The sequence below is a fragment of the Ambystoma mexicanum genome, chromosome 6p (genome assembly GCF_040938575.1).
Source record: "Ambystoma mexicanum isolate Mex_15411 chromosome 6p, UKY_AmexF1_1, whole genome shotgun sequence".
In the NCBI taxonomy this organism is placed as follows: domain Eukaryota; kingdom Metazoa; phylum Chordata; class Amphibia; order Caudata; family Ambystomatidae; genus Ambystoma; species Ambystoma mexicanum.
This window is the reverse complement of record NC_090935.1, coordinates 63,056,381-63,074,835: the sequence shown is the minus strand read 5'-3', so window position 1 is coordinate 63,074,835 and position 18,455 is coordinate 63,056,381. Positions and strand designations below refer to the sequence as shown.

At 49.3% G+C, this 18,455-nt stretch overlaps 1 protein-coding gene across 2 annotated transcripts in view; it reads right to left on the bottom strand.

Moving 5' to 3' along the window:
* The window catches only part of LOC138511215 (long-chain-fatty-acid--CoA ligase ACSBG2-like), a 531,477-nt gene that overhangs the window by 348,097 nt on the left and 164,925 nt on the right, over positions 1-18,455 (bottom strand). For both annotated transcript variants that reach the window (XM_069626743.1, XM_069626744.1), the window contains exon 3: positions 12,661-12,749. In XM_069626743.1, coding sequence (XP_069482844.1) covers positions 12,661-12,749 — 89 coding nt within the window. The remainder of the gene's footprint in view (positions 1-12,660; positions 12,750-18,455) is intronic.

Here is an 18,455-nt window from a genome sequence, read left to right as displayed (position 1 = left end):
AGGGGGGGCTCCTGCCCTCTACCCTCGGCGAGGATGGATGGAATGGGGGCACAGGCGCAGGAACATGCCTTTGTGTGGCCTTCGTGCTGGCCACCGGCGGTTCCGCCTACCGTACTAAGGTTTAAACTCGAGGGGGTCTACTGTGACACCCTAGCTTGTGAGCATCACTTCCTGATATCTCCGTTTTTTCAAATGCATGTGTCCCTACTTGAGCCAGGACCATCTCAGCACCATCACAAGAGCCATAGTAGGTTCTAAGAGTATTGCAACCCAATTAACATGGCCCTCCCGGAGGTGGCCTGACAAATGCTTCGGAATAACACTGCGAGGATGATTATGAAGGCACCTTTCAAAACCCATGCTAATCCCCGGGACATTTGAGAAAGTATACCTCCTCACCTCAGAGTTACCCTCTTAACCTATCTCTCATCAGCCTGCTAGCTAAAATGTTTACATCGCCTCTAACCTGCCTCTGTCCCTAACTTTCTCTGCCTCCTCTCTAGCTCTTCTTCCATCATGTTCACATCCCTACCTGCACTTACAATGTCAAATGTTCATTGTCCTTAATCTATATATATCCACCCATGTATTGTCCCCGGTGACTGTTCAACATTATCCCTTCCACAACCGGGTCAAACTCTCCCCAATGTAAGAAGCTCACCGTGAAATCAGATTTCTTATCTATTGTACATTCTTTTGTGATCAAAAGAGCATTGTTCCTCCTATAAATAAAAATAAATAAATAATCCAATTGTGCGTCATTGCACACCGGCATCACATAGGCGCTAGAATTAAGTCTGAATACTTTGGCACACAAATGCATTTATGGAAACACACCTGGTTGTTCATCCAACAGACAGGAAACCTATGCACCAGAACGACCCCTTGGTTCCAGTAAACTTCGCTGCAATGTACCTCTGAGGATTAATTTGACCTCTGCAGGTATCAAGAGCTTTGGCGAACAAAGAGCAAAGACGTGAAACAAGCTCTGCAAACTGGGGGTTTCATTAGCATGTTGGACTAATGGCTTTCTGCAACAATACATGCTGCGCCCTCCAGTCCGTGCGCTCTTGCCCCTCTGGGTTGTGAGTGCCATAGTAATATCTTTACCATTGCGTAACAAATCACCCACGACTTTCATGAGGAAAATTGTTATTTTTTCCACAGAGATTGTAATGTAATGTCATTTGTATAGCACCGTCTCCCATTGGTATGGTTTCAAAGCGCTGTAGGTGAACACCCTGGGGGACCGAAGACCAAGGTACGGGAAATTCGTCAGAGGCGTTTAGAATGTGTGTGTGCGTTTTCACCAACCTACCATCAATAATGAACAGTGAATTTTGTAAACACATTTACAATGAATGTGAAGCAGTTAAAACAAATACTGCTAATAAAGTAATTGGAATAGTATAAAAAATACATTATTTTTCTTAATGTCTCTACTCTATCAATTATTTCTACATCCCATTAACTTTTGTACGATACTTGTGGGATGTTCGCACTTTCAGGGATGGGGCTGGCGTATGATACGGAGCAGAATACGCGAAAATAGAAACATGGTGGCAGATCGCAGGCGCGCGACCACAGCGGCTGTGGCACCTCCCTCCGACAAGTTTCTGGGCCCAATCACCATTCACCGCACGGAACAGGGGTGTACCCTGAAGCGTCTGGGGAGTGAAGTGGCGCGAAAGTGCTCTGCCGTGGTGAAGGACTGTGGAGGACTCGAGTATTTCCTTCATTTCCTTGATTTTTGAAGGCAGAGCTCTTTGGGCAGGAGCCCCGCAGCAACCCTACAAAATATAATTCCGGACACGGAGCGCGGAAGTGGAGCAGAAAGTGTTCTGCTGTGGGACACAGGGGGGGTGGTGGGGTGGTGGGGGCTGGAGGTTGCAGCTAGCAGCTTGGAGCCCTGCAACCGAGGACAAGGAAGTGGTGAGTGCCCATTAAGATGCTAACTTAAATACTATAAATAAGGAGTTCAAACTGTGAGGCCTGGGATCGCTAGCCTTTGATACAAATTTTTCCCCACTGTATGCTCCTCACCTTGTGAAGTCTCCCTCCCATGGAGGTAGTTGGACAAATGCATAGCAACAACCTATGCTGTAACCTAGGCAATTGTTTGAGAGAGCAGCAAGGAGTAAAATGACGAAGCGACTGGGCCTCAAAAGCCAGTCAAACATGCTACAGGATGGTTCCTTCACTGGAGGGACAATTTGACTCAATTTTAGAGGAGGCACCACAAGAGCAAATATTCAATAGCGGCCTGTCGAAGAGGACTTGGCAGCGGCAATTAAGCAGAACCTATGTGAAAAAAACAACCTCAGTGAAAAACAAATGACAAATCAAAAGCCACATGGTAGACCCCGAGGAGGGAAGAGATGGGAGCAGCTCAGGTCTTGTTGGCTTCACCGGTCCCTGCACGGAAAATCGCAGACTTTTACCCTAACCAGCGTGCAAGCACGGAACATAGATCAGCTGCTAGGGTAAGAGAAGCAGAATAAACCAATAGCTCTCAAATCCAGGACACTAGCATGATTGCATTCATGGACAATAATGGATCCTCTGAACCCAAAGAGGCGCTAAGCATTAATGGTAGGTGGGATAGCCTATTGCACGTAACGTGTGACGGATCAGCGAGGGGTTCCCCTACAGAACTGAAGGAAGGTGGAGGAAAAGATAATTGCATCCTATCTTGCGTGAGGCTGACAACTATATTAGGCTGACATCTCCTTGCATTTTGGCCCTGAATTCAGTTTTGAGCTTGTTTATCGAGCTTTATGACACTATATGGTCGGAGGTAAGATCACATACCCTAACCCTGAGCGGAATGAAGCTAAACGTGGCCATAGTTAGATACAGTGCAGGCGAGTGGCCAACAAGAGATCCACGCCAAATGCTGCAATACGACCAAACTACAGCGGGAAGAAGTGGAAGTTGAGAGTAGATGTGAACAAAAAAGCCAAGAGTCTCAAGAAGATTTGGGAACCCAGATGGCGGGCAGAGGGGACATCCCAGCAGATACTGCCATTCGAGAACCCTGGTCAGGCCAGGAGTGTGAATGAGGCTCAGAGCCTAGCGGAGAGAATGTTGGCCCGTGACCTGAACCAAGTGACAAGATGAACGAAGAAGGGGGTGAAGACTTAACTGCAAAATCGGAAAAAGAATTACCCTCTCCTAAGCGAAAAGGGAAATCCTGCTATTAGAGCAAAGGCAAGAAAAGTTAATCAGTCTCATCTCGGAAATTCCTGAGGAACCTCATGATAATGGAAGCTCTAAACCGCCCCAACAGAGCAAAATGAAGAAAGTAACTAAAGCATTGAGGACGACTCAAGAGGGGAGAGAGCAAAGGACCTCGCCCAAAGAGGTGAGGGCGCAGGGCAAAGACCAAGAGGAAGAAGAAATCGAGGAGACTGGCCAAGTAGTAATACCTACGAAGGACTGGGGGGAGCCTGTGTTTGAAACCACTAAAGTTACACTGGATGCAACTGCTCATTCTATGGACAAGTGGGACTGTGACAAAGGTCAAATGGTGTGGGAAGCCAGAGATGTTGTAAAGGCAAACCTTGGGGGTGGGCAGAGTAATGCTGAAGGTTCAGGGATGGAGAGCGGTAAACTCCTCGTTGTGAAAGAGGGATACCAAGGACGGGACAGACCCATTGATGCAAGATCTAAAAGTCTCTTTGAAAAACTTTACAAACCCCCCAGTAAAAGGTTTGTGAAGACGGCCGCACAAGAGTGTGGAAATTCCCAGGGGAAAAACATGTCTGAAGAAAGACGGAATAGACGGGTCCCAATTGAGCCTCCTATTAGGAACGATTACCAGGGGGATCACCCCTTTAGTATATTAAAGAATGCCTGGAATTGTGACAAGGGGGCAAAGGAGACTGCACCTAGGGGACGAGGGAGGGAAACGTCGAACATAAATCAGTGCAAAACATAGGCACAAGGAAAAGTGGACTATAAACTTTCCATTATAAACTTTCCCTAACTAGTTTACTAGGTATGCCGGAATCGTTTGAATGTGTTGGTGATTTTCAATGAGGTTGGTGGGTATATCATCGAGGAATATTGACAGAGTGTCATTCCCCGACTTGGCAAACAGCAGTACATGGATGCGACATTTTGAATCCCGCTTGGTAAGAGACCTCGTATTAGCAGAAGGTGAAGAACTAGCCAGTATGGGTTTTCACGTTGAGGGAATGGAGAATGGGATGAAGGCTCCGGGGGCGCCAGGGTACCTATGAGTGGTGGTTAAGGCTGGGGAGGTCAGAGAAGTAAATGAGGGGGGCAGAGAGGAAAGGGACCTGGTAAAGTACTGGTCAGAAGTAACATCTATCATACATGGAAAGAGATGTTTTGGAGGGAAACGTGAAGGTCTGTGCTCATACCAAAAAGAGTGACCTTTGCTTGACCTTCTGGAACTCTAGAGGTAACACCCATTTATTCAATAACTAGAGGGCACTAGACCACTTGAGACAATGCTGCCTCATCCTGCTACCGGAAACCTGGCTCATAACCCACTAACGCTGGATGGATACAAGGTCTTCCCACAAAAAGCAAGGTCGAGTGAAGGGGTTCGCAACATGGGGGTTGTGTTACTGGCAGTTAGATCAGGACAGAGGTGGTCATCTAAAGAAGTGCCCGATATGCCTTTTGGAGCGATGTGAGTGGAAGTCCGGCGTAGTCATGGGGAAAACCCCAAAGCTAATACTCAATGTATATTGGCATATGGGAATTTCGGTTTTACACGTTTTCCTGGAGATGCTGACTAGGGTAATGGTAGACTGGCAAAAATCGAAACTTTAAGGACAGGAGGCCTAGCTCAAAACGAATTGCAGTCAGTGGTACACAGTTTGGGACCTTCAAAGTTGTTCTCCACAACATGGTTTTATCTTATCTAGTTGTGGGAAGGAATCAGTCCCACACAGGGGCGTTGCTAGGGGGGGGCTAAGGGGGCTATAGCCCCTGATCTTTTGGTTGTAGCCCCGGATAGAATCTCAGGAGCTACAGCCAAAAGACTAGCTAGCCCCCAGTCCCAACAGTTCCGACATCAGCTTAGCCCCGGGTCTTTTCCAGACCTAGCAACTCCCCTGGTTAATTTAGGTACTATCTTACCTTCATAGTACATAATTGCCGGTTTTATGGTAAATCGCCTGAACTTACTGTCCACTCTTCGCAATTGGCTTAAAAGAGCTGCTGCCTTTTGTTTCAGAATCAGGTACAAGTTAGCAAATCCTTTATTCGCACCTCATCCCGTGCACACTACACACCACAGAGCTTTCCCACCAAGCGGCCAATATAGTAGGACATACACCAAAGTACTTAGGAGGAAACAAAAGTAGGCAACACAAAGCAAACCAAGACCCGGACCTATCAAAATGCCAGGACCCAACACCCAATAACAAAAGGTGCAAATAATGGGGGGCGCTGTTGAGCAGCCTTGAAAATGGCTGCTTAGCTCATCAGCTCCGTCCACCACCAACGACATACTGATCGAGATGGTGGTTTCCAAATACCTCTGAATCCACAAAGTGGACCATCCACCAACGTTGGTGGGGAGCACCTTTGTTCCACCTTTGTTCCAAACCCTGGGCGGATTGGACGCTCCAGGGCGAAGATCCTGCTCTATACGTTCCACGAGGAGGAGTGCGGCCGTTCTCACCCTGGGCCGCGGTCTCCAGTGGACATCGTGACATCTGGCTGAGCGTCTCCTGCTGCCACCTCCCCCGGCTGAGGCGTCTGGACCGGGGGCGGCCTGCGGTGTATCCCTGGAAGCGGGTGACCGCTGTGCGGCATGGGCGCCCCTGCATTCCCTGGGCCTACACTGCGATCTCCTTACATTGCTGAGGCGCCGAACTGTCACTGCTGGCACGGCTGTCCTCTGCGCCTCGGCCCATGCTCGCACCTCCACAAAGCCACCGCACCTAAAGGGGAACGGGTAGTGCATCTCCCGCAACAGTCAGGGGGCTCGGGCTGCCGCCCGTGCCGTGAATCGGACCAAACAGACATCGTGCTAAGGGAGCCCTGCAGCCGTAACAAGTAGGTGCACTCGTGGGGGCCCCCCTTGTGACCTCCTGAGTGTGGAATGAGAGCTGGTGCCAGGCCCTGCTGTGGCCCACTTTTGGATACTTATTATCCCCTCCTGCTGGCACATGAGAGCCACACCACTTAGTAATAACACTACCCCGCAACATGCTACATGTGAACCAGCCCCTCACTAAGGTGCTACTTGGTATGAGCTTGCACTACTGTCTGCTGCCGGATCCCGGGCCCACCTCTGCTATATGACCTCACTGCTAGCCCCTGGAGGAGTGCAACATCCTACTGGAAGTACCCAGAGCATGGCTGACACACACTAGCGGCACAAACCCATGCTGTCTTCACCTCCAGCACCTTCCTATCATGTTTTAGCTGGCTGAAGTGGTGCTTGCTCCTGGTGAAGGAGAGTGCCCACCTCGCTGCGCCTTGCAGCTACAGCTGGACATTTCACCATCTCTACGGCTGTGGCCCCCCTCCCTGGTGCTAAGCACATCGTCCGGGCCCTGTTGCCTGCACCCCCAGGCCCACACCTGGGAGCCATCTCCACGTACCTCTGGTACATCTGCAACCCGACTCTGATCTGCTGGATCTAGTTCCCAACTTTCTATACTAAAGATACCTACTGTGCCTGGTATACATATAACTGCCTACGATCAACGCCAAGTGCTCACTGTTTGGATTGCCTCCCGGCGCATGAGATTTTAGTGGGAAGGCCCGCCACTTAGACGCCCCTTCGATCATCAAGCTGGTGTCCTCGGACAATCAAAGCAGGCAGCTACTCCGTGGGTGGCACCTGGACCGGTGCTACTCTTAGGACCTGAACCTCCCACTCAATCATTAAACAGGCCCACAGCTCAAATGCGCACATCCTTCTGAAGCGCAGCGTGAGCTCCCCCCTAAACTGACTAAACTGTGTGGAGGGCCGGGGACCCTGTAGGCAGCCGTGTGGCCCCTGGGCTGCACCGGGGCGCTCGACAGTCATCCTAACACCAGATGCAATTTCCGCACCTACAATAGTGCATTATTACCATAGTTGTGCAAGCCTACTGTGCCCGGTTACCACGTGGCTACCCTGAGGAAAACGACAGCCCGCTCCTGGAATGTCTAACAGATTCTGCGGTGCCAACAAGGTCGGTGCCATGGACAATTTAATCAAGGCAGCGCCTAGGCCCGGTTAGGGGCAATTCTCGACCAGTCAGGAGGACGCTGCAATGCCGGTGGACATTCCAGTTCCTGATTTAACCAGCGTAATGGAATCTATTGCCAAAAATGTTGCATCCTTTCACGAAAAGCTTGATGACATCAATGCAAACGTGGCGTCACTCAAATCACAATTGGATCAGCAAGGTACTAGAATCACTGAGGCCGAAACCAGAATCGGGGACAAACGAGGATGGAAAACATTCACTACAGGACACGGTGGCCTCCCTTGTTCGCGATATGGAAATCATTAAAGCGAAATGTGACGATTTAGAATCTAGGTCATGCAGGAACAACATTTGAATAATTGGGGTTCCCGAGAACGCACTCAAGGGAAGAATGGAACTGGCGATTGAAAACCTGCTTAAAGACCTGCTTGACAACCCAAAACTCTCTCCTTCTTCAATGTCGAGCGGGCCCATCGCGCGCCCCAAACCTGGAGATTTCCCAAGGCCCATAATTGCAAAAATCCTAAGCTACAGGGACAATGATCACATACTCCATCTGGCACAGGAGAAGGAGGAACTGAGGCTGGGCTCACAAGTCATCCGAATTTTCCCTGATTTCTCAACGGGCGTGCAACAGGAAAGACGCCATTTTACTGGAGTGAAGAAAATGCTTCGGGAAAGGATCGACCCATATGCAATACTATTCCCAGCACGCCTTAAATTCACCTTGAGAAACAAGCTCTACTTTTTCACAGTCCCAGATGAAGCAGTGAAGTTTATAGAGGTGCATATCACACTGAACAACCCTGCAGACAAGCTGATGGAAAATGACTGAGGGGAGGTGCTACTCCCCTTCTTCTTAGATGGGACCCATCCTGTGATATTATATCCTTTGGCTCATGAGCAGATAGTGACCTAAGCAATGGTTAACCGCCTGTCATATGTAACATTGAATGTTTAAACTGATGTGTTTGCCCACGCTGCAATGCCTCATCAGAGGCTCCAATAATCCTTCTAGCCATGTGTTGATAGTGGCACGTGCTCAGACCAATCTCTTGTCACAACTTGCAATGTTTTGTAACGTTTTACTGGGGTTCGGGCGTTGTCTAACGCATTGACCCCGAAGTTCTACTATCCTATTTTCAAGAGTTTGTGGGACAGTGAGGGAAGACTAACCGCCTCATTACGCAACATAGTGTGGTTGAACACCAAGGCTGCTAAGAAGTTGGTTGTACGGCAGCAGCACACCCCACTGCGGCTGCAATGGTTACTCTAGAGTTCTTGTTGTACACGGGCCCCTGTTGGCCCCCGTGCCCCGCGTGAGCCAAGTTGGGGGTGGCTCACAGGCAGTAGATCAAAGGGAGGGAGATGTCACACTGCTTGTTTGGTAAGGGCAGTGCGGGTGGGGGGCGGACATGTTGGGGTACGTCATATTAAAAATGGCGGAGGTGATGTGGCATTGCACATCATGCAAGCGACATGGTGATATTATTTATGCAGTTCTATATGCACAGAGGCGCAACTGCTGGGATGTCCCTTGAAGTCACATGATACCATCAGGAGCCCATGACTTCCTGTGTCTTGGTGGTGTCCTGTGCCAGACTACACATGAGGGCTAGGCAGAGACCCCTTCTATCCAGGAGGGACCATGCAAAACAATCACAACCAACGTCGATCTTGCTGGCCGAAGGAGTGAAGGGGGCAATCCTCTGTCGGTTGCGTGGCATCATTTGCGAGTGGAGACCCCCATTTACTGTGAGGATCCCAACGTCACTCTTGTGGTGGGTTAGTTCCTAATGGAATGGGGCACTATGTCGGGGGCTTTATGTCCTCATCTATGGTCTCCATAGAATCAAACGTTGCACATACATTTTCTGTAATTAAAACCCATTGTCTTCGAAGGCGTTTCTACAGCTGAAAAAAGGAGGCAGAGTTTTGATTCTCATGGGTAACATTACGGATATGTTCTATTTGAACACACGTGAATGGGCTGAGAGGATAGCTCAGGGGCAACGCGTTTGTCTTGGAAACAAGGTTTGAATCCCAATCCCGCCCTTAGAGACTGGTCTTCGCTGCTAAGCGCCGTAAATAATAAAAGATTCATAAATGAAATGAATTGTCAACTGTACGCATTCTGATGAGACCGGAACAAGACTCCCCAGTAGATACGTTTCTAGATACGTTGTCGGAGAGGGAACTGCTCACTGTGTTTTCCTCCTGCTGCGTTTATCCTCTTTATCCTCACGGTAGCCCTGCTAGATGCAGGAACTGCAGAGTGATTCTGTTCTCTCCCAGGTGGCCTCAGAAGATGAACATATCCCAAAGGAAACATAAACAGAATCCCCAGTAATGGAACTATTGACCAACCAGAACTTTTTATGTATCCAGGAATATCGCCTTTCTGGTGGGCTTGACCACAGCGTGCAGATTCAGTAAACAACAGGGTTTCTGATCAGAGGGCCCCTTAGTGGTTTTCACAAAAATACAGTGGTTTTCTGCTCTCAAAAGAAAGAAAACTGCACTAGGCGCTACACTCACTGCAGCCCGTGGAGAGTTCACGCTGTGGCTACTTGCCCTGAAGATGGAAAGCAGGGCTCTGCTCTGAGCCCCTCTTCCATTTTCAAGACAGGTGCAGAAGTGGTGGCGCTGACAGCTAATAGAAGCCGTGCAAAGATAAAGTGGATGGGAGTTTAGGGCTCGAGGTTAGGGGTGCTGGGCAGTGGGGAACTGGATATGAAGGTAGGAGGCAGGAGGTAGGGGACAGCGGGCCGGCTCCCAGTCGCAGGAGGGTGTGTGCGTCAAGTACAGAGGTTGCTCAGAACCCAAGATTGAATTGTGTGATAAAGCCTGATTACGAGGAATGCGATTGGCTGATGCTTCCACCAAGGGAGGAAATGGGATTACGGTCTAGGAGTACAGTTGTCACAATGGTGAGTAGGGGTGTACCGAACTTTGGCTTTGAGTAAGTATTTTGCCGAATTCCAGCTGAGATAAAGCTATTCGGCTACAGCCGAATAGTTTCTTGCTATTCAGATCTTTGCGAATACTTTGTCATTCTCATTTGAACACAATGCAACAAGAACTCAAAAAGGCAAATGTAGACTTCAGTTTGCAAAACTGAATAGAATAAGACCAGACACTTAGTCACACGACCAGCCAAATTGCTATCACACAGCTGTAACATATCTTGCATTGTAAACTGCTCTTTAGGACATGTTTTGTTACAGATTCTTAGAAATACTTAGCCAGCAATAAAACAGGAGAATCTTTTCCTTTGCTGATTGTTTATATGCAATGTGCACTTTCTTCAGTTTTAATCGACAATCTGAAGGACATGCGCATATTTCACTTTAGGATATAATATGATATGATATGGCATTTGTAACGCGCCTATACACAAGTGTTTCAAGGCGCGACGAGGCAGGGAGGGGGGAACAAGGGGAAGACAGACAACGATCCTACTAGGCCAGGTGTCATTCAGATCGCGCAAGTGCAGGGGTAAGGGGAAGGGAAAAGTGCAAGGGGAAGGGGAGGGGGGGAAGTGCAGTACAAGGTAAGTAGTATAAAATAAATAAAGTAGGGCCAGCTGGTGGCAAGTGCAGGGTAAGTGCAGACAAGTGCTGGGAGGGGGGGCTGTAGGGATACAGAGACAGTCCCACGGTGTAGGGGTTGCCAGGGAGGCAGTGCAAGTGGAGAGTGGCTGGGCCAAGTACCGAGGTCGGTGAGAGTGGCCCAGTTGCATATTCAGTGCAGTTTAGTGAAGAATTTAGCAAGGGAGAGGGAGAGAGAAAGCAGAAGCAAAGAGGAAGGTTTTGAGGTGCTTCCGGAATCGGAGATGGTTCTCCTCAAGTTTCAGGGAGGCAGGGAGGCTGTTCCAGAGGAAGGCCCCTGCCGCAGAGAGAGATCTACTCCCAGCTCGTTGCTTCGAGAAGCGGCTGACCCTGAGGGAGTTGGAGACGGATGAGCGAAGGGCTCGGGCCTCGAGACGGATGAGCTCATCTCATCGAGCGCGTTGCCCCTGAACTATCCTCCCGAAACTTGCCAAACTGTTTACAGTATTAACAAAGGTAAGCTGGTAGGGATTTCCTTGCTTTCACATTTGGTGAAAGAAATGATAGTTCTATTTAGTCTTTGCTGGATAGTCCTACTTTGTTGAGTTTGTATGCAAAATAGCAATGAGGCACCCATGTCATCCTGCAGACTATCTGGGCCTGCTTCCTATTTTGTTAGGGGTCTTTATTTGCCAGTGGCTACAACTTGGCCTCAGCCCCTTACACAAATGCACACTTTCTTTGTCATCAAGATAGGCACAGTTGCGTTCTGATTAGCGTTGTGGCACATTTATTTATTTGTTTGCATTTTTAAAGCGCTGACACAGCCCACAGGCATCGAGGCGCTGTTACAGGACTTATTTGTTTTTTAGTTGCGTAATTGTTTTTTGTTGTTGTCTTAGTTGCTTATTTATAACGCGCTTAAATACGCGCACCCCAGGATTGAACCTGTGTTGCTTCGTGTCGTTTTGCTTCCATGTCAAACACGTTGCCGCTGAGCTATCCTCCCGAGACAAGGGTACTTGGATAGACCGTATATTTTCATTAGACAAAGCTAAAATGCTGAGGGCAAGGGCAAGAAACTTGAAAGAAGACGACATTGCTGTTAGGCCACGCTTAGAAGAGAGTTTCACAGTTGGGCCGTCTTCTGTCACGACTTGTCCACGATACAGATATACAGGGCTTGGGACAGTAAACTAGCTTGCTCACACTGGAAGAATACACGAGAACTGCAAGGGCACTGTTAGAGGGTGGAGCTGGCCATGGGACATCGTACCAGCTCCCCCATTGGATGCTATGGGACACCAGCATCAGGAGGCACAGAGCTTCGGAGGTTGGAATGGTGGGGGCTGGCCATGGATATCGCATCCACCCCCCCCATAGAGTGCTCTGGGACACCAGCACTGTATAGGCTTCAGCGCCTCGCTAGGCTGATAATGCCACAGCATACGGCCCTGTCCTGCCTGCTGTGCAGGGGGGGGCAATGGTAGCGTGGCCTGCAGGCCCTGTGTATCTAGGGCGGGCCTGCAGGCCACAATAAAGGACACACACACCGATTAGTTGGTCATGGTGTCCGCAGCCGTTGACTCCATTTTATTAGGTTGGGCCATGACAACATCATGGCCCTTCTTAAAAGGGCAATACATGGGGTAGGGACCCAACCCCTTAAAGGGGAGACACACCTCAGAGGTTTTACTACACAACAGGCACCACCTGGCAGCAGAGGGTGACTGAGAGACTAGGACAGGGCACAGAAAACGACTCCCAACCTTTATGCAGGTTACATATGTAAACACATTTAACATAACAAAGCAATTGTGACTTAAAAGCAAAGAAATAGGGCATTTAGGAAAGCCCTTTTGGTGGCAGTGCAAATTCAGTATTGTGGAAACCTGGGCAAACCGGCCTTGATGGACACTCACCCTGCCATGATGGCGCCAATATCTGCAATGAACCACTCCGGGGAGTTGAAGCCGAGGATCCCAACGCCGTGGAAGCGCTCCAGGCCAAGCTGCAGAGGTCAAGAAAAGACAGAGGTAAGTGGCATTGTAAGGACAGAGACTCTGAAGTGTGTCAAAGTGATAGCACCTGCCAATCCGAGCACATGTGCTGTGACTAGCCCAGGCCAGAACGTACTGTCACAGGCCCGAGTTTACTGCCACAGGCCCAAACCCACTGTTAGCACAACACATTAACCACCTGTCCATCAGCGTACACATGCACTGTGACTACCCCAGGCCAGGACCTACTGTCGCAGGCCAAAAGCTCACTGTTAGCACAACACATTAACCAACTGTCCATCAGCGTACACATGCACTGTGACTATCCCAGGCCAGGACCTACTGTCGCAGGCCCTAAACTCACTGTTCGCACAACACATTAACCACCTGTCCATTAGCGTACACATACACTGTGACTATCCCAGGCCAGGACCTACTGTCGCAGGCCAAAAGCTCACTGTTAGCACAACACATTAACCAACTGTCCATCAGCGTACACATGCACTGTGACTATCCCAGGCCAGGACCTACTGTCGCAGGCCAAAGGCTCACTGTTAGCACAACACATTAACCAACTGTCCATCAGCGTACACATGCACTGTGACTATCCCAGGCCAGGACCTACTGTCGCAGGCCAAAAGCTCACTGTTAGCACAACACATTAACCAACTGTCCATCAGCGTACACATGCACTGTGACTACCCCAGGCCAGGACCTACTGTCGCAGGCCAAAAGCTCACTGTTAGCACAACACACCCAGGCCAGGACTTGCTATCACCTGTCCTGACCTATCCCTGCTAGCACAGTGCATGAAAGACTTATCACTCAGACCACAAACACTGTGTCCATCCCAGGTCAGCATGTAGTGCCAAAGGCCCAAATCTACTATCACACGTTCTAAAATCACTGTTAGCACAACAAATTAAACACCTATCCATCACAGTACACAGATACTGTGCCTATCACAGACCCATGCTTACTGTCAGTGACCTGAACCTTTTACTGTCTTTACAATGCACAGCACACCTGCACATCACATCTGTCACTCAGCGCACACGGGTACTGTGACTATCACAAACGTGAACATACTCTCAGGGACCTAAACCTTTTACTGTAATCACAATGCACAGCACACCTGCACAGCACATTTGCCACTCAGAGTACACAGATACCATGACTATCACAAGCATGAACATACCCTCAGAGGTCTAAACATTTTACTGTAATCACAATACAGGTACATCTATAACTCAGAGCACGCAGATACTGTGGCTATCACAGTCCAAAGCTTACTGTCACAGGACTGAACCTTTCACTGTCACCAAACTGTAGGCAACACTTGTCTCTCCGATCACAGCAATATTGTGTTGATGGCAGTCTCAAACCTACTGTCACAGGCCTGAACCCTTGACTGTCAGCAGCGGAAATGGAGGGATTTATAATACTAATTTCACAGTTCAAAATAAATGCTGGAGTTGATACTGTAAAGTTATTTGAGCAGAAACAAAAAATGTTCTCTGGTGAATGCCAGCCATCTCTGGTGCTCCCACCCTGTAACTAAGTTTTTTGCACGTAACAGTGCCTCGATGCCCAAGGGCTGCTGTGTGCTATACAAATGTAATAAATAAATAAATAAATAAATATGATGTGCTGCTGACGGACTGGTGCAGGAGATTACGAGAGGAGGTGTTGTCATGTGAGCTGGTGGTTTCTTTTATAACGACATAGTCTAGTGTTTGTGTGTGTATCAGACGTTCTACTATATGTTCAGTGGCTGCAAGCATTACCATGCACTACTTGCTATTCATCGCCTCTTCACGTAGCTTACTTATCTATGGACAATGTTCCTAGACTGTGGGCATGCCAGAGTTGCTCCCCGATAAAGCAGTTCCTAAACATCTTAGTGCCACTTGTTTACATTAGAATATGCAATTACGGGCGATTCCAAGATGGCGGCACTGGGAAACGGACGTGTTTGAGACGCGCTCCATCCCCCCATTAGGCCGCGCCAGCAAAGCACATCAATTAAGCGGAAAAATTCGTCTACGGCAGAACTTACCGTGGGCAGCAAACACTACGCTCGACTGGGAGTACATCAAGACCACCTAAGCAACCCAAGCCCGGTGGCGTAGCGGACTCCGGCGCCGGAGAACATTCCCGGGAGGCAGACCATAGAGGCCCCGTTGCTCCCCAGCTGGGCAACGCTAGGACTCTGCGTCTCCGGGACCGGGCTCCCACGACGGCGGTTGTGTGGATCGTGTCCGCGAGGAGAACCGCAGACGTGCCGCCTCCAGGCCAAGGAGTGGAGGTGTCGCAATCCAGCAAGAGACGGCCCTGACAGGAGGCAAGGAGTGCTCCAGAAGGTACCAAAAAGAACGCAGCACCGAAGCACCACCTCCAGACAGCAGTAGCAGCGACCGGAGCGTATACAAGGCGGCACTATGTGGAGGACATATTACGGACGGAGAAGGACAACATCAGAGGCCTCGAGGCCTGGGGGGGGGTGACCGGTGTGCAGGAACACGAGCGTCTCCTACACTCCAGGTACGCAGAGAAGGGGGCAGAGGGGCCGGGCGCACGGAACGCATGTAGAGGCCCCACACGCCCCAGGCAGACCTTGCGGATCCCTTCACATAACCCCCATTCCCTACATGGGGGCACACTGGTACGCAGGGGCGGCAACCCCCTGCCCCCTACCCAGATTGTGGATCAATTATACGGCGACAGCGATTCCCTAAGGCCGACACAGAACGGAGGCAACCAGCAATAATACACTGGAGGAGGGGGAAACACAGACAACGGGAACTCGGAAAACACCAGAAAGAGAGGTTACCCCACCCGGCATGAAAAGCACACGCTAAGTGGAGACAAAGTTTGGGCTAATAAATAACACTCCACAGTGAAGCAGAGGAGCGGATACCCCCGGTAGAGAAACAGTTCCGATACTACAGAAGAATCTTACTGCACCTATGTCAAAATCTAGAGGGAGGGCAGCGCAACAAGATCAGCAAGCATCACAGAAAAGAGGAGATCAGAGCCTGACGCAACTGTGGGGGCCAGAACACCCCAATCCTTCCACATCCACTAGGAAGAAGATCCCAGAGGTCCATTCCGTGACACAGAACACAGGCTCGCAGGGCACGGGGATGGCATCTAAGGAAGACTTGAAATCGTGGTTCGGGGAGTTCCAGATGCAATTCTTAGCAACAACACAATCACAATTTCGAAGCCATGAAAAAAGACATGCAAACTGCCATACAAGAACTACGAACAGAGATCACGAGTCTGGGAGAAAGGACGGACACCCTGGAAAATATAACCCAAAACCTAGACGAGGAGGCACGTCAGAATGCGGAACTCCAAGAACAACTCTTGACCCCCACTCATAACCTTGAATTACAGTGCGAGGATCTAGAAAACAGATCACGAAGATCGAATATAAGAATAAAAAATATGGCGGAAACAGTGGAGGACAGAGACCTTAAAGAAGCAGTGCAACAGGTCTTTAAAGAAATCTTAAACGCAAAGGAGTAAGAGGAAGTTGGAATCGACAGGGTCCACAGGGTGGGTCCAAAGAGGATCGGACCTGGCATGCGGCCAAGGGACGTTCTAGTTGCCCTCTCCTCATATCCCCAGAAAGAACTAATATTACGGAAAGCCAGGTCAATGGAGCACATCAGGATGAATGGAGAAGAGGTACAACTATACCAAGATTTGGCACAGTCCACACTACAGAAACGCAGAGAAATTGGTCCGGTGGTGAAGTTCCTAGCGTCAAAACAGATCAAATATAAATGGACATTTCCTTTCGGAGTCCTGTTCTCATGGGAAGGCAAGCAATGGAGAATAACGACATGTGAGGAAGGGAAACAACTGCTGGGCATGCAAGATCGAGAAGTAGAACAACAAGGAGAGCAGAGAGATAAAAGACCCCAGAAAAAAGTGGAATGGCACTGGACGAGAGTAGAGAAAAAGGGGAGAGCTCTGACGCCAAAAGAGTTATGACAACAAAAGGGGAAGCTCCAGAAGCCCCCATTGGGGTAAATACGGCCTGCCCACACAGACATACACAAAGAAAACAAGATGGCAGATGGCGATTTTTTCCAAAAGATAAGGTGCAGAGGGGGGAGAGGAGGGCTCCGGTGACACCTATTGGAATCCAGAGGGTCTTAGAATACCCTACAAGTTACCCCTGTGGTCAGATGAGCATGGCGCACACGGCGAAACGCCTGAGCGAACATAGGAACCAGGGCTCATCCCAGGGCAGTTTTGGGGGAGGGGGGAAGGAAGGCGAGTTGGGGCATGCCTAGGGGGGGTGGGGAGGGATACCGGGAACCACCATAGCTCATATATGAAGACTCAACCAGAGACTTTCCATTTATGGACGGGATGGGTATCAAGGTACTAACATACAACATCAGAGGCCTTAACTCCCCTGTCAAAAGGAAAAAAGTGGAACACTACCTAAAACAAGACAAGTACGACATCATTATGCTACAAGAAACACACATAAAGAGACAGGACAGGGGAAAGGTACGGCTGAAGGGATACAACCAGATAATACAGGCAAACGCTAAGGACAAAAAGGTGGGGGTCCTGATCGCATTCAGGGAATCCATAAAGGTACAAGTGCTCCAAACAGAGGCTGATACTCTGGGCAGATATCTCCTAGCCAACACGATTATAGAAGGTTGCCCTCTAACTCTGGCTGCAGTATATGCCCCCAACACAGGACAGGAGGGTTTTCTGAAGGATATGCTTGAGAAGCTGGAACACTTCGCCACAGCGGAGATAATATTGGGGGTAGACCTGAACATCGCATGGGACCCCTCTTTAGACAGATCGACCCCCAGACAGCAGGGGCAAAGCCCTCCCTCAGAGGTCCTAAAAAAGAAAATGTCTAATATGGCTCTGGGGGACATCTGGAGACACATAATTACTAATCTCAGAGGATATACATACTATTCACACGTACACCATACGATGTCTAGGATAGACTACCTATGGGCCTCACCGGGCATCCTGGGCAAAATACGAAAGACAGATATCGGGTCCATATCACTGTCGGATCACGCCCCATTGTGGGCGGAGATCGCATTAACCCCACAGGCGTCTGGGCTATGGAAATGGCGACTCCCAGAGGACATAATTAGAGATCCTGTAATGGGGAATAAAATCCGAGAACAAATCACTGAATAGCTTACAAGTAATAACCACCCTGACATATCAATTGAAACACAATGGGAGGCTCTAAAGGCAGTAACCAGGGGACACCTAATCGCATTGAAGGCCCAAAAAGAAAAGCTCAACTATCAGTGGGAAAGGGAGCTGGAGGCCAAAATTGGGAGCATTCAGGCAGAAATACTTCTGAAACCAACTATAAAGCTACAAAAAGCCCTGCGGCACGTCCAAGGTCAGTTAGAAGCGATCTGCACTAAGAAAGCAGAAAGGCACCTGCTGAGGCTAAAACATTGGCACTACACTAAGGCTAACAGAGCAGATAAACTTCTAGCTAGACAACTTAAGGGGAAGCAACTAGATAGGACGATATTGGCCCTCCGCGACAATAAAGGGAATAGAAAGACCCAAACAACCGAAATGGGGGAGATAATGGAGCGGTTCTACAGAACGTTGTGCTCCACAGACCATCCCGATGAAAATCTCCAAAAAACATATCTGGAGGGGGTAGACCTTACAGTGCTATCCGTACAGAAACA